At 36.3% G+C, this 17,165-nt stretch overlaps 2 protein-coding genes across 2 annotated transcripts in view; both read left to right on the top strand.

Annotated features, from left to right (window-relative positions):
- Nucleotides 1-17,165, top strand: part of LOC134841356 (tubulin epsilon chain-like) — a 400,301-nt gene that overhangs the window by 98,743 nt on the left and 284,393 nt on the right. The gene's annotated exons all lie outside the window — the stretch shown is intronic.
- LOC134842202 (probable palmitoyltransferase ZDHHC24) lies at nucleotides 110-9,401 on the top strand. The gene is made up of 4 exons (XM_063858427.1): nucleotides 110-593; nucleotides 1,138-1,320; nucleotides 5,570-5,884; nucleotides 8,513-9,401. The coding sequence occupies exons 1-4, from the start codon at nucleotides 184-186 to the stop codon at nucleotides 8,655-8,657; spliced, it is 1,053 nt and encodes a 350-aa protein (XP_063714497.1). The 5' UTR covers nucleotides 110-183; the 3' UTR covers nucleotides 8,658-9,401.

The raw sequence follows: 17,165 nt of genomic DNA, 5'->3' as shown, positions 1-17,165 counted from the left end.
TGCGGTTGAGTAACAGGTAAACTCAATGATGTTTTGTTGCAAAAAAGGCGAAGCGCCTGACACACTTGACGTTTTGAAAAGAATATTATTGAATTTTTTTTGCAGATTGGGAAATGGACAAAATGTTTCCTGTGCAATAGTGTGGTATTCATCACATGCAGAGGTGAGCTGTGAATTGCTGCAATGAGTTCCGACTCGGGGTCTCACGGGAGTGTGGTGATAGGGGGAATGCCATCGGTGCAAATGCACTCCAAATGCTCCTGCTCAGGACACAGTCACTCACACGCCATGGGTGGTGCAGTGACAACTCCTCAGTTGTCGAAGAAAGTGGTGAACAGTCACGAACTACGCAGCGACTTCATTCGACATCGCAGAGCCCATGCCACTTCTCCCTTCGTGGCCAATTTGTTAATGGCGTTCTTCGCGGTGCTTTTGCTCACAGATTTGGTAGCCTCAATATTCTACCTGCATCCGAATTTGTACAAAAAAGACTCCCAGTTCAACCACGGTCTTGTGTTTTGCTTCGCACTTTTGCAGTTGGCGATGAACTGGTACAAGACGAGCTCGGTTGACAGCACATACCAACTAGAGAGGTCAGTCGATTTATTAGATTAATTATAATAATACTAATTACCTCGAAACTTAGAGACGAAAATTTTGCCATCTGTTTGATTAATTTGTTTTTATGAGTGTCAATGAGCGAAGTCAAAACTTTAATTAAGGTGGTGTTTTTTCTCTGTTTTTTATCGCGCTCAAAATTGCTTGTACGTGGTTTGACTTTTGAAGTTGTTTTGTAAGTTTAAGTTGATTTAGATTTCCCAGCGGAATAAAAAAACGTATCGTTCCAGTTTTCTCAAATTAGTTTAGTTATATCAAAAAAGTGTCAATCCATAAAGGCTCAAGAAAATCAAAGAAATTTAAGGTGATTTATTTTAATCGAAACTCGAAAATTGGTTTTCTTTTTCGACGTTTTTTTTTCGTCTCAAGTTCATTGGCAATCCACAGCTCAGCTCTGCATATGATAAATACTACTACTACTATTGCACATTTTTAAAACTCTATGTGGGCTATGTTTACGTTCTTTAGGTAGCATTCTATGTACTTTTGAGTCTATCCTTCCTGTATGTATCTGTGCAGGTCCTCCGGGGCGTCAGTGGAGCAGAGGGGGAGGGAATTGAGGAGTAACTGGACGTACTGTCTGGTGTGTGGACAGGAGAGGCCCCCCAGATGCACGCACTGTTTCCATTGCAACAAGTGTGTCCTCAAAAGAGACCACCACTGTCTCCTCTTCTCATCCTGCATTGCACACTACAACATGCGGTCAGTGGATTTATCACACTTGCGAGCGTTAGTGTTCTAGTACGAATCTTCTTTTTTTTTCAAACCTAACTCGCAAATAAAAGGGTTCATAAAAAAATTTCACTGTAGCATTGGAAATTGAATAGCATTTGTTGTCTGCTTCATTTATGGCTAGTGTTTGTCATTAATTGAGCGTCCGTGGCTGAGTGGTTAGTGCGTGAGACTCATAATCGCTAGGTCACAGTAGGTCATAGTCTCGAATCCGGAACGCAGCCCAAATTTTTACTATTTCTTGGCTTATTTATACTTTTTCCTTTTGCATTTCATAGAGCTGCTTTTTGTCGTGTTCTCGCTAATGTTTGCGAAGCACAGCTTCGCCTCTGTATAATATTCTTACAAGGATGCCCAGTAGCGCAGAAAATTCCGAAGCCATAATTTAGTCAAAAATTTTGAATATACTTTCTTAAGACTTTTATTACACCATCGAAGCGAGTGTATTAGTACGAAACTTCTTGTTTTTCAACCTAAATGGCAAATGTTGGTGCCACTTTTGAAGCACCTTTACAGCTTTTTCATAGCATGTTCTTTGACATTCGAATAGTAATAAGTTAACACAGTTGATTCATTTTTAGTTCATCAAATGAACCGAAAAAAGTGATTTGTTTCAAACAGCAAAACAATAATGAAAACTCAGAAATTTTCTAACTCAATATATATCGCAATTTTTGGAATGCATAGTTTATACATAGAGTGGCTGTAGGCTTTGCGATTTGTTACGTGCAAAGTTAGAGTGGATGCCTTCAGTTTGTTTTATTCCAAATTTTTACTTGCAAAAATGAGTCTATTGGTATTTGGCTCCACTTTTGTTGAATCGCACTGGCAATTTATTCGCATATGTAGCTGCTTTATTCGTGACTAGTGTTTGTCGGTTGTTAAGCTTGCACGGCTGAGTGGTTAGTGCGTGAGACTCAAAATCTTTTGATTGTACTAGGTCGCAGATTCGAATCCTACACGTAGCCGAGTTTTTGCTAATACGAGGCTTGTTTCTACTTTTGTATAGATTCGCCTCTGTGTATAGATTGTGATAATTTTTTTGTTTTTTTCAGAAAAGGTTCTTAAAAATTGTTCAGGTTAAATTTATTTATTCAAAGTTTGGCTTTTGCTTTGTTTCAGTTCAATTCATTTCTTTGGTTAAAAGGAAGGCAAACTCCAATATCGAACAGCAAAAGTGTAAAAGTCACGAAAAACGTGATTGACTTCTAATTTCAAAAATGAATTTTATTTTTCAGATTTCCTAGAGAAATGAAAATGTTACCATTGATTCAGTTTTCCCAAATTGGGTTAATTTTTTTCAAAAAAAAGTCGATCATAAATTGGTCGAGAAATTCATAGAGCTTTCAGGCCATCTATTTAATTCGTGGAAATACGGAAGTTGATTTTTTTCTTCAAAAAACAACTCAGTATTTTTTTGTTTACTTGCGTTCATTGACTCTTTTCCAACCGTCTGTTGTCTGTCTTTATTTTTTTTTCTGAATTTCTACTTTCTTTTTTGTAAGGAAGTTAAGGGCGGTTAAATTAGGCAAATAACTGCAGAACAGAAAGGTATTTATAGCTGAAAGAGCTTGAATTTTCAGTACAATTAAAAGAATAACATCCATCTTGAGTTCAGTGTCATTTTACAAGCAAAGCTTGTGTTATAGTATGAACTATCTTTTTTTCCAACCTAAGTCGCAAATATTGCTGCGATGCAAATTTCGTTGCCATAAAATGTGTTCATTTTGAAAGTGTTCATTTTGATCAATAACCAGCTTTTAAGTACAGCCATTGCTCGGGATATTAACAGACTTTTGTTGCTCCGACTTTCGTAAGGAAATTAACGGAATATTTGTGCTCGGGTGTTTTTTTTCTTCAGTCAAATTTCGACTTTTTAACTAGCCATTTTGACGGGGCTTTTCTATATCATTCAAAAAGTATTGTTTGTCTTGAGCTTAAATTGGAAAGATATTTCACCTGTGATCATTTTTCGTAAATTTATGGGGGTTTAAAAATTGCCATTTTCGCTAATTTGGGATAATTATTGCGTAAGCGGATCTTTAATCCGTCATTGAAATAGTTCCAATTTGGTTGAATGAAGCTTTGCCATAATTGATTTGTTACTAGGAGCAAAATTTAACACTGTACTTAATATGGCGTGTGGGGGGTTGATTTTCACAAATCTCAAGTTTAAAAAAATTCTTTTTACTTTTATTACATTTATGTTATTACTGCTCCTTCGACTGCTCCTGTTATTACTGCTCCTAAATTGAGGCATGTTAGTTGTTAAATTTCGTTTTTTTTTCAAATTGACTGGTTCTGCTAATGCGTCATAGTTGGCGTGCGTCACTTGAGAAAATATGTAGACTCAAAGTTTTACTCATTCAGATTTTCCCAGTAGTAGCATTTTCGGTCAAATTTTGCCTGTGTATGCGAAGTGCAACTTCGCGTCCGTGTCAAATTTCCAATTTGGTCTCGAAAAATTTTTTTTAAAATCCAAATATCAACTGAAAGGGCTTTAATACGATGGTACACTTGACCCTAACGAGTTTTTCTTGCGTTAAATCGAGTAGAAAACCCGCACCGTACGCGATATTTCCCTCCCAGTCCAGTTAATTGAAAGTTTAATTGTCTGCTTTTTGCACATGTTGCATGCAAAGCTGAAATGTCAGGTTACTTTCAAAAGTTAATGGTTGATATATGTATTTTTCTAAAATAGGTCCAATAAGTCTGTTTAAGGGTCAATGAACGAAGTGTATTGTTCATTTGCCCTTTTTTAAAGTCTCCAAATTTGTTCACGCTCCAATTTGTTTTCCGCGGTTTGACATTGGTTTCTTTTTCAGTTCACCTTGTTTTTTTGTTAAAAGGAAGGCAATCTCCACTATCGAACAGCAAAATGTATGAGACATGATAAAATGATCGACTTCTAGTTTCGAGTGGATTTTAATTTTCAGATTTCCCAGCCGAATAAACTTTACTTTTTGATCCAGTTTTCTCTAATTGAGTCATTTTTATCAAAAAGTATCAATCATAATTTGTTCTCTAAATTCAAAAAGCCATAAGGCCATAACTTGAATTTGGAAAGAAGAAGAAAATGTGTATCTACATTTTTCAATTAAGCAACAAATTTTGGTCCTTTTTCCTCCCCCCCCCCCATCTCACACGAGCTTCAATATATATGTGTAACGAGTGGTATTACGAGGTTAAGTATGAAGATCAAATATGTTTGTCGTGGCTTTATTAGTCCGTGTGTTAATAATTTTCATTACAATCGGACAATGTGGTCAACAAATTTTGAGCAAGTTCATGACAGATAAAAAAACTGAAGCTTAACAACACTTGCATCCTTTATATTATGCGCATTTTGGAGAGGAGAGACTTCGGGCACTTATGAATGCCCACTTATAGTTTGCCCATAAATGATAAGACAAGTAAAATATTTCTTCTATATGAATATTTCGAACAAAATTTTCCATAATTTGAACCTAAAAGGGCGGGATCTTTAAATTAGAAGCATTTCAACAGTTACTAAGAAAGTTGAAGTTTTTCCAGAAACAAGTCGGTGTTATTTGTTTCCTTGCCTTCATTGACTTTTTACAAGTGTCTGTTGGCTAAGTTTTTTGAGCTGTAAGCAGCTTTCATTGTAATTGCAAGTGTCCTTGACTTACTCCTGTTCATTGTAATTTTACTAACCTTGACCTTGTATGTTTTCCTTTCTGTTTTTTTTTTCAGTCTGAATGGTTTTGGCTTAAGTTTTATCGTCTTAATAACTTATTTTGTTTCACTTGAAAAGCAAAAATTGATTGCTGGTTTAAAAAGACTAGAGGTTGTTTGTGTTTTTAAATTAAAGTTTGATATTAATTTGCTCAATTTTTTCGAACAAGAATGTCTTATAGCATTTTTTCGGTTTCGTTTCATTTTTGTTTTTCGACTGTTTTTGTGAATTTATTATTTTTTTAAGTTTTTCCAAATTTGCTTCTCAATTTTTTGTTCGCTAGCTTGCATTTAATGCGAAGCTCCGTTTCGCCTATGTGTGAAAGTTTTTAAATTTTCAAGTTGTAAAACGACCGTTGAAATACGTGATTGGGCAACATGTATTTATGTTCCGATAAAACCGAGTTCCCAAAATGAATCCTTGATACAATAACAATGAAAAGCCCATAAATTATCTGAGGTGAAAGCCCTGAAAGCGACTGCTTTTACCTAATATTTGTCATTGTTGTTGCGATTGCTTTAGGTACTTCTGCATCTTCACGTTCTACCTGTTGTATGTGTGCATGATAATCACCATCCAGACCTATGACGTCATCGCCGAGTTCCACTTGTATGCGATCTACGAGATGAGTCCGAACACGTGGTACATGCTGGTGCTCTGTGTGCCACTCTGGTGTGTGGGACTACTTTTCTACGGTCACTGGGTCGCTTTCACCCTCATCGTGCTGCTGCAGTTCAACTTTGTCCTCCTCCTAGTTGCAATATTCTATACTGGTTGGCTAATCAACCTAGTCTTGGAAGGGCAGACATCGTACGAGGCACTTCACGATGTGCGAAGGTAATTGCATAAAAGTGCTTATAGAAATTCGAACTTTCAGTCTTCAATAAATAAAAGCGCCAGGAGTTCTAGCATTCTCTTAGACTGACAGTTCTTCTTTGAGACCGAGGGTTAACCAATTGTAATTTAACCGACGATTAACTTAGCTGAACGAATTTATTTAAATGTAGACTAATTCAGACTACAGTGCTGATTTAAATTATCCGGACAAAACTAACAAAACTTGAATTTTCAAACGCGTTTTTCTCAATTTGGGTTTAGATTAGACAAAAAGTGAAGAGAACAAAAGTGTCTTAGAGTTTCATCAGAATTGATATGGTGCAATTTTTTCTCCGAAATGCTCAACCAAAATTTTACCCCAAAAATGGCTCATTTGGCTTTTTTCAATTAATCAAGAATTACGCTGAAACTACTTTGTTAATTGATAGGAAATATATATCACAAGAAGCCTTTTACACAGCCCAACAAAATTCTATAAGGATTAAATCTCGAAAAACCTGTATAAGAGAAAAAAAATTTTACTTGATAGTCAATAAATGTGATTTTTGCTATCTTAAACCCAGAATCTTTGCTTACAAACAAATTTTACACATTTTGCGCAAACTTTTGGAGATTTAACCTTTCTAGAATTTTGTTGGGCTGTGTAAAAGGCTTCTTGTGATATATACTCCCTATCAATAAACAAAGTAGTTTCAGCGTAATTCTTGATTAATTGAAAAAAGCCAAAGTGATTCATTTATGGGTTAAAATTTTGGTTGATACTTTCGGATAAAAATACCACCATATTAATTCTGATGAAATTCTAAGCAACTTTTGTCTTTTTTTGTTTAATCTTAACCCAATTTGAGAGAAACGTGTTTGAAAGAAAATTCAAGTTTTGTTCATTTTATCCGGATAAATCTCCAAAACAGTGCTAATTTAAATTATCCGGATTAAGAAAAGGTGTGAAAAGTGTTAATAGTATCACCTAATTTACACTTTTTTGACATGTACATGAAATTTTATAACTAATTATCAAATACAGTTAAAAATTAAGCAAAAATCGACAAATTTAGTATTTGGTATGATAACCATTATTTTTTAGAACTGCATTTATTCTACGAGGAATGCTCCGATATAACCGATGAATGTAGTCGTCCGGAATTGCCAAAAAAAAGTTTCAAAAACTTGACGAATAAGTTTAACTGGTGCAGGGTGTTTTTACGAATCTTCTGTTTCATGTATTTCCATAAGTTTTCATTAATATTCAAATCTGGAGATTGTGGGGGCCAATTTTCAGAAACTTGAAAACCATTTTCCTGGAAAAAATTTGTCGAAAATTTGGAAATATTCCAACTGGCATTGTCTTGCTGGAAAATATCGCCCAGATAATTGTTTTCCATCAAGTGGGTTTCAAGTAATTTGCAATAATTGGCAGAAATAACGTTTCCGTCGATGACTACAATATCTCTTTCCACAGAAATTTTTATGTAGCCCCAAAACATCACCCTTTTTCCTCCAAATTTTGCCGTTGGAGTGATATAAATCGGATGATATCGCAAATTTGGGGTCGTCTCGCATAAATTTTGGCACTGGAGTATAATTCAACGATGGTTTCGTCTGAAAAAAAACACATTTTCCCAAAAATTTTGTGGTTATTCTCGAAAATTTTTGCACCATTTCTTGCGTTTTTTTTCTGTTGATGTCCAAAATTTTGTGTTTTTTGGTGCTGACTCGTGCTCTCAGTCCTTTTTTGACCAAAATTGATTGAATTTTGCGGGCTGATAAATATAAAGCTGGTTCAATTTTTTGTCGAAGCTCCTGAGACGTCGCAAAACGATTTTTTTTGCTATCAAATAATTATAATTTTCGTCTCTTTCGTTAGTTTTTTTTTCGGCCGACTGCTCTTTCGGGCGTTACAATAATGTCCGTTTTCCAACTTACGACATTTCTCTAAAAAATCCCACGCTGTAGATTTAGGAACTTTAGTTTTTTTCGATGTTCTATGTAAACTGAATTTTTTAAGTGAAAATTCTGAAACGAAAATAAACCCAGAAAAAAGTAGCAACGTTTTTGTTTAGGTTTTTCAATATTTTATTTTTTGTTGAATGTGGCAGGAGTGTAAAAAACCGTTAAGTTTGAATAATGAGAGTTTTTTTTAAATATTAAAGCCTTGTTCGTTTTTATTTTCACACCTTTAGTCCGGATAATTTAAATCAGCACTGTATCACATTGCCCTAATAGTTTTTGATTTCCTTGAAGACCTTGAAACATTGTTTTTCCTAATCGATTTTTGGAGCATTTTAAACAGATTTAGTGTTTTTATGTTAAAATAAACGCTGGTCTGTCAATTTTTAAGCATATCAGGTAATTTTTTTAAAAAAAGGTTTGTCAGGTCGTCGTCATACGCATTACCTTAACTATGGCATGGTCGCAATATTTCAAAACACTGTGGAAACAGCACAGGATGTAAAAGGGTTTACAGGAAGTGTGTTAAAAAGTAATCTGATGAAGGGGGAAAGTATCTGGGTAAAGCTGATCGAGCGAATTAATAGGAAGTAACCTTGAATCTTAAAACTGGAAGTAACCTTGAATATGTTCGTTATCCATCATTACCTCGTTGCAAATAAGTAAATCATGTGCAAATAGGTACTCGGGAGGATGGCGTGCCAATATTCGACAGGTGTTCGGAACAGTCTGTCCTGTGGTGTACTTGATCATCCCAATCAACCTGACTCTGCCCTCGAATGGATTATACTGGGAACAAAACATGGGCGATGTCAGCACCATCTGAGTTGAATCTGAACTGGAAAACGTTTCTAAACCTAAAAGATTTTGGGTCTTTTTATTTTTCGCCACAAAGTACTTTTAACATGGCCGCTGAAGTAGTGAAGTAGGTTATATTGCTAATTTGGCAATACATTTCAATTATAGTGATCAGATGCAAGTATTTTTTGTTTTCATACTACAAATTTTGGCTGAAAAACTAAAAAGACCCGATACTTTCTCTATCCGTCGGTAAAACTAACTCAATCAAATGTCAAGATTGCCCGGGTCAATTTTATGAGTTCCAGATTTCGTAGTCCAAAACAAATAGCTGATGCATTAGGGAAAACTCCTCTGTATCTTTATTTTGGTGCAGCTATAGCTAAACCAGCATGTTTGTTGACCCAATGCACCGTGGCGAGCGGGGCCGTTGCCCGGCGAATATTTTTTATGAAGTGTTCATGGTCGAGTGGATAAGAGGCCCGAATATTGGTACGAGGGTCATGGGTTTGAATCCCACTTCGGTTCCCGTCGAAGGGTTTTCAGCTTGATCCGCCTCCTCGAGGTGAATTGAACGTTTTAGCTCACACTTTCCTCTCATACTTTCTAATAACTTTCCGATCAGTTTGTAGCCCCTAACACGCCGTGACGAATGGAAAGTTTCACAATTTACTAAAGGGTAGATTTCTTTTCAAGTCCCAATTTTTCTCATGTTCCAACCGTCACCATGGATTTTGCCAGATTTCTGTGGATTTTAATAGATTATAGTGGATTACCGACACGAAAATAATCCATTATCTATTACAAATGTAAAAATCAGACCACGAAATTGATAACATTGCCATTATAATCCTTCATTTTTCAGAAAAAAAATCCATTATAATCGATTATAAACCATCATTTTTGGCACTAAAGTTGGTTATTTTTGCAGAAGTTTTGCAAGAACCTCAAAGCAATATTTATTTGAGCTGTGAGAAACCTGTAGAAAGTTCAATTGTTATGCCCGGGTTGACCAAAAATGCTTATCCTACAATTTCTATATATGAAAAAATGCTTATCCTACAGTTTCATAGACTCAGAAAATTGAGTCTAAGATAATTGAGTCTCTAGGATAAGCTTTTTTTTCATATATAGAAATTGTAGGATAAACATTTTTTCATATTTGGAAATTGTAGGATAAACGTTTTTTCATATATGGAAATTGTAAGATAAGCATTTTATCATATATGGAAATTGTAATGTAAGCATTTTTTCATATATGGAAATTGTACGATAAGCATTTTTTCATATATGAAATTGTAAGATAAGCATTTTTTGAAATTTCAAATGAGGCTCAATTAGCGTTTAAACTTTCCCCATAAGACGTGCAATCTCTGAACAGAGAAGAGAACCAACAGAAAAATCAGAGGGTTTTAGAGGTTGGAACCTCAAACTCTTCATTATCTGTAGGCAAATCTCCTCAACTCTTGAGAGAGCAACAATTTCCTAAGCCTACTCCTAGATGAACCAAAACCATAAGGGAGGAGTTGTCTCAAACGCCAAAAAACCTGTTTTCCTGATGGAAACATTCTCCAAGGATACATACTCCAGTTGTGATCAATAAGTTCAAGCAAGTTCTGTCATCAGCATAAATTCATTTCCTATTAAAAAAAAACAAAGTTTTACACGTGCGAGAAAACAGAAAATATTCAACACATACGTAATTAATGTTCATTGATATGATTTCTGATCAAAATTCAAAACTTTTACACGAATGCGAAAAATCAACTTTTAAGGCCACCATCGGAATCATATATGAGATGACTGGGTCAGAAGTCAGCCAAGCGACGGTGCTCACAAGCACATTTCTGCTTTGGTTTACTATGTAAAATTGTGCAGAAATGTGCTTCTCGGCGCCATCGATTGGCTGACTTCCGACCCATTCATCTCATATATGATTCCGATGGTGGCCTTAAAAGTTGACATTTCTGCATAGGTCAGGTTGTACAATTGAGCTGTTAATATTTTATGAAATTATTTGTAAGTTGGATTAAATCTCCGCTTTTGCTTTGATAGAACTAAATATATCGTGCGTTAATTATCCCAAGGCGGATGAATTGGCAATCTTAAGAATCCCATAACTTAACTAAAAATAGTCACAGATTTCAAAAGTCGGAACAATAATTGGTTTACGCTATCAATTTTGCCGTTTTCAACTTCTAATACTATCACAATACTTATTGTGGCTAATACTTAGCTAAAGTAGAGTTTTAAAATTAGAGGAAAGCATTATACCAGTCTCAATTATTTTTTAAATGAATTTGATACAATGTTAAAGGAAAAACAAAATTTATTATTTCTATTTTTGAGTGCTTATTTGCTTTCAGTTTTCGAAATTGTAGCGAAAACAAAATGCTGTTTGGAAATTGTAGTAGTTATGCAAAAAAATGAAAGCCTAGATTTAGGATAAAAAGAGAGTTCCATATCAGGAAAACATCCTATTGACAATCGAAAGTTTTTGCTGCGTATGAAATGTTGTTGAAAACTTAGTGGCCAGTCAGCCAAAAATGGATTTCTCAAAATACTACAAAGGGGGACAGAAAACTACTTCACCTGTCCTTCACTTAAATAAACAATAAAAAAACTAAAAACTCTCTAAGCCCCGGGTGGGTGGAACTGGTTCTAAACTAGTATTTATTAACCAAATAAATTATTGATAAAACTATCTCTTTAAAATATTACTAATTAATCAATCATTTTCCATCTCTAACATTAAACATTATTTGTAAGTGCTGAAAATACTTGTAGTTTCCGCACCAGAATAATTTCAATAAATCTTAAACCAGAGTTGTTCTCCTCAATAAATCTTAAACAAGAGTGGTCATCAATCTGAGCATTGCTCTTACTACAAGAAAATTCTATGACTCAGTGGTATTTCCTACAACAATAAATATCGAAAGATGACTTTGTTTTTGCGCTTCAATGTGAATTCTAATCATGTTCGAACATATTTATGAGCAGAATAAGGTATATACTATAACATATATCCACGCGAAGAAGTTTCTCGGCCATATATGTAGACTGATTATCTCAACATGGTCGGATTGTTTCACTTCAGAAAATAAAAAGACAGGCAGATCTGTTTTCTTTGCACATTGGTAAGATTCCACAATCTCGAAATATTGTACTGAGAACCTTTCGGGACAACCGCCAATAAAGTATTGTATTTGACCACACTGAGATACCATTCTTTAGGAAGGTTACATAACTTTTGGTGGAAGTAGAGTGCAATGCTGAATCTAGCTCAAATTAAGGAAGTTAGCATTGCTTTAGCACATGTTTTCAACTCTGTTCTAAGGGCAATCTAGAATTATCCAATTGAATTCTTTCAAAGCGTTTTTCGGTATTTTTCAACCGATGGCACAGCTCTGCTAGATGGTTGTCTCCTACATTTTGTTTCATCGTATCCTTATTTCTATGGTATTTTTCTATAATAAGTGGAAGAATAATAACAGTTCCGGTGAATTTAGATTGCAAGAGATAATTTGCCGACTCAAACATCATTTATGAACAAGTTCAGAGTGGCCCAAAATTTCGAACTCACCACGCGAGATGGTTCAAACTGTGGAGATTTTGTGAGAAAACTACATATGTATAGGCTTCCTCCGTCTTCAAGAAAAGATGTAAAAGCATATCTACTGTATCTACATAAATGCTCGACATCATCAGCAAGCGAATTGCGTTGCTCAAAATTGAAAATCTTTCAAAAAGTTGTCGGGGCGCTTTTTCTGTCAACAAGATTGGGCCAATGTAGATGAACCAGACCTTGAACTCATTTTCTTTGAAGTGCTCAATTTCAGATAATGGTCGCACGGCTCTTTAAAGTCTTTTGTTAGCTAAAAAAACTTACACAATTAATTATCGAACCTGTTAGTTCAACTTTGAAAACTAGGAAGACTTACTTTGATTGATCCAGCTAAAAGATTTAGATCTCTTTTGTCCACTTGTGCAATTTTGGCTACAACGACGCCTAACAAGACTTCAGTTACACCAAGGTAAACTTGGTGCAAACTATCGACTGGAGCTATCAAAGGCAATCCCTTCAAATTAGCCGAAAGCTTCGTTGGTCCTTTAACTCCCTTATAGGGCTTGTCTAATAACATCGATTCTTCTAAAACTTGGCAATGCGTTTCACTGTCCCTCATTTTAGAGATCTTATTCGGATAATAACGAATATTTTCTTTGAAATCTGACTCTGCAAAACACAATGTGCACCCAAATTTTGGTCTATGGTGGTGCATATTTAGCATAGCGGCTGTTGCAGGCATATCAGAAATTAACACTTTGACGCAAAAACTTAGGTGCTCAATGTTGTCGGGGCTCAAAGTTGTCCAAGAAGTTGTCCAAGTTGTCGGGGCTCAAAGTTGTCCAAGAAAGTTGATTGAGCAGTCAGTTACTTGAAGTTTAGTTTGCAGTTCCTAAAACGATAAGCAATACATCATTTTACGGATCATATGTCTACAACATAAAGGAATTAAACAAAGTTAATTCATTAGGCCTTGAATTTAAAGAAAATTTCAATTGATCTAACAATTCGTTTTGATTTTTGGTGCTTCAAAACCTCTCAACGAGGGTTAATTCAAAAACTAAACTGGAAAGCGTTTTTGTAACATAATACCTGGAAAAGCTCATTCCAATCTGGTTTGTTCTTTCCATACCACAAAGTGGCAAGCGTGATGTTCTTGTACATACATCGTTTCACGGGAGGAAGGTCAGCGACGGCTAACCAAACAGGCCAAAGTGATCTTGAATTGGATTTAAAGGCATTCACTCCATCTGAGTTTAATAACAAATGGATTTTCAGAGTTTGTAGCTCGTGATTGAGTGGGATACTTACTTTAAGACCCGTGTTTTCATTACGTCCAGTTGAATAGCGATAAATTTCCTGGATGTTCGTTGCAATGATTTTTCTCAACTCCAACACAAAATCAAGCTGCCATCGCTTTCCTATTTCTGAAGTTCTCATAGAAGTCCCTTCGCTTGCTTTCGCTACGTTCTACTGTCCTTTGAAGGCCGTAAATTGGGAATATTGCTCTCAGGAAACGCAGTCTTGCTCAACTTGAACCAGTTATTAGCCTCAGCATCAGAAGTTCCGTGTCGAGCTATGATGGCATTGACACAGACGAAAATTCGAGACTCCTGTCATATTATGTTGACTTGCATCCGAAGCCCCTCTACTTGATGATCCATCGAAATCGAGATCATCTTCTCTCAAAACATCATTACTAGACAAATCGAGACTCTCTATTTCATCAACAGCCCCTGCCAATATGGGCGATGAAACCATCGCATTAAATGGCATACCTCGGTTATCAACCTCTGTCGTAACGGTAAGTGAATTTATTGAAGTATCAGAACCGTTGTCATCAGAATGAGATGATTCGCCATATTGATCCCTAGAAGCATTGAAGTCAGAATCTACGTTACTTGATTCTCTCGAGTAGCACACAGGTTTTATTTCTCCACTGCAGTTATTCTCATTATTCTCGCTCACATCCGAGCTATCTGAATCATGCTCTCTAATTTCACAATGCTTCACTCTCCTTTTCTTCTTAGGAACATTTCGTCGATTCATCCAAAACCTATCTTCAAACCTCCTTTTGTTTTCTGTCTTGAGGCTAATTTGATGGTGTATCGTACTTACTCTAAAACTGGACGGTGAAATAACAATGCGATGGAATTCAGTATGAGGACATTTACAGGAGGAATTACTAGCTTCGAAAAAGTCGGAACCGTAGTATACAGTCAATTCTGTATGTTGTTCGATTTATTTCAACAGCTGAAGTCCTAGATATTTCAGGTTTTTGTACTCACTGATGACGTACTCGCAATTTGGATCGAGTGGATCAGGAATGATTTACGAAGTGAACTGCAGCGACCATAATTCGCATTTGAGAGCAAAGTTCTGTCGGTGCAAAGACAGAGACAGGCTTGATTTGATTTTCAAGCGGTTTCGGAACACGTAGGATGAGAGCGCTTAAACCTTGTATTTTGTGTTTTTTTGGGCGTTTGATGAAAGTTTTTTCTTTCCTTCATAAAACAGACCATATCCACCGAAAGTATCGATTTTGAATTCAAAGAAGACTTTATGGTATCCTGATAAGACTCACTCAAAGTTTGCTCGTATTTTTGTGCAACTTTGTGTTGGGTTTTAATTTTCTGATAAGATTCACAGCTAAGGTCCTGCACCAAGGATTCTGGCACTTGATCACCATATTTCACGAAACGGCTACTAATAAAAGCGTCACAGTGGGCTAACATGCGGCAGTTTTTGCCTTTAAGTGATGCAACATAATGTGAAACTAGAAAAAAGTCAAAATCTTATAAACGTTTTCCTAAAAACCTGAACTAAAATGAAGCTCACTTGCAACTAACAGCCTTTGCTTGAACCAAAAAAGTCTACCTATGAAAGAGATAAGCAAATCAAGGCTTTTATTTCATTTAAAAAGATGAGTGTTTCTTTACATAATAAAGCAAGCAACTGATCAATCAGAAATGATAACAAGAAATGACTTTTGATTGCGAATGGAAGAGTCTGAGTACTTCCATACTTAATCCAATTGATTATGCGCGCCAGTTATTGATTGCTGCTTTTCTGCAACCATTTTCCGATGCTCTTGATTCATTATCTCCTTGAGTTTAGCTGGATATTTTCTGCGGTACAATAAACCCCATTGAGTTCGCTGCTCTCCTGGCCTCAGAGTAAGCAAAACTCGCCTCGCGAGGATTTTTGAGCTCCACAATTTTCCTGTAAACTTTTTCCTCCTCTTTGGGGTAGGTGTCCTATAAAACACGCCTTGTCTCTCGCATCCTATCATTTCCGTCATTAGCCGGCACTTATCGTGCTTTCCGAACATTTTGGTCGCAAGTAGTCTACCAAACTTAATAAGTTGCGGAACAGCAAAAATTGATATCAGATTAATCGACTCTCCATCCTTCTTTAACCACACGACTTCGTACGATTCGTTATCAGGCACAAGATTTTCCCCGCTTATCTCAAGGGACATGACCTTCAGGAATTCGAGGTTATTCGCCTTCTCTTGGAACGTATCGCTTTTAGTTTTTTTCTGTGACTCAATTTCCTTGTTAAGCGTTTGCTCCAGCTCATCCATCAACCGTTTCTTGCTTTGATATTCCACGGTTGTAGAGGAAACAATTTTATCTTCTCGTAATGGACCCCTTTTAAGTAATTGTGACGAACTTCCAGCAGCGATTTCATGCAATGGAGTTACATCTAGCTGACTTGATCCCTTAATCACAAAAGACTTCTGAACACTCGAGCCTGCTTTAGGCGTATTGACATTCCATCTTTTAGATTTTGATGCGCGGTTGATTGTTATTGGCTCATCGTCAGATTCAGCTGTTTCCATTAAGAACGACATTATTTCAGTCTAAAGAAACAATATGGGACAACTACGCCATTTTCAATAATCGCATTGCAGGAGCTACTTAAAAGAAACAAATCAAACAAAAAATTTTGAGAATCAAATTCAATTGACTAGGTTTAGACCAAACAAAATTGATAATGAATATGGTTTCTGCTAGATTGAACTTCTTAAAAGTGCCATATCAAGCCATATCCAATTCAAAGTTCATTGGTCGACCTTTCCTCGGTGCGCTTTGGCCATGTCTGATCCATACTGGTTACCTCCTCGGATAGCAATTTCAAAAGCTTCTTCGGTGCCGGTCACAAAATTCTTTTTCACAACTTCCCGAAACAAGTTCTCCAACTCCGATGGTGCCCCATTTCGGGATCCTTTTTTGGTCATTTTAATCCCATTACGCTGTTTTATGAGGATACAATCTGCCCCAGGCTTGAAAATAACACGCCAATTTCCGCCCAAAAATTGAAGCCCCTTCCGATGGATCAACCTCCATCAAGTCTATTTTCAAATCTTCTTCTCCAAACCATATGGGTTCATTGCCCTCACGCTACGGTAATGGTCCAAGTTTCGCAGATGAAGATTGTTTGTTCATCTTTATTAACGAGGTGAATCTGTCCTTTAATTTCTTGCTTTCAGTAGCAGTTTTAGCGGCATGCTCCGCGTTGACTCTATTTAGCTCGGCAAATTTTGCGACGACTAACTCTGCTATCTGCTTTGCCTCCGAACACTGACACACGCGTATCTCTTCCTTAAAATAAACAATGTATTTCATGCAAAACAAATCGTTTTCCAACGTCTTGATTTGTTTGAAAACGCTCATGACTTGGTCCCTTGTCAAGTCGTATGGTGCATTTTTAACCACTCTTGACAAGGACTTTAGCTTTTTGTTCTTGTACTTAACGTTCAGTTCAGCGAGCTATTCTCTGTTTTCTTGGTTGTGCGTATATTTCTGGCGCCCAGGATTCTTCGGTTGTTCATAAATATCAGTACGTTTTGTACTTCTGATAGCAGATTGTCGCTCACCACTTGATTATCGTCTTCCTCACTTTCAAGTTCTGGCAGATGTATTAGCAGTGGTAGAGTTTGTGGTGCAACGAAAGAACCTGACGGTT

This window comes from Symsagittifera roscoffensis, chromosome 3, assembly GCF_963678635.1.
Source record: "Symsagittifera roscoffensis chromosome 3, txSymRosc1.1, whole genome shotgun sequence".
Taxonomy (NCBI): Eukaryota; Metazoa; Xenacoelomorpha; order Acoela; family Convolutidae; genus Symsagittifera; species Symsagittifera roscoffensis.
The sequence above is the reverse complement of the archived record's forward strand: the minus strand, read 5'-3'. Positions and strand labels throughout refer to the sequence as shown.

What these genes read in the sequence shown, in the direction of transcription:
- LOC134842202 (XM_063858427.1), top strand. Translation starts at nt 184, where the DNA reads ATGAGTTCCGACTCGGGGTCTCACGGGAGTGTGGTGATAGGGGGAATG. An exon ending in AGCACATACCAACTAGAGAG is followed by an intron (nt 594 to 1,137) that starts GTCAGTCGATTT and finishes GTATCTGTGCAG; the next exon opens with GTCCTCCGGGGCGTCAGTGG. An exon ending in GCACTTCACGATGTGCGAAG is followed by an intron (nt 5,885 to 8,512) that starts GTAATTGCATAA and finishes ATGTGCAAATAG; the next exon opens with GTACTCGGGAGGATGGCGTG.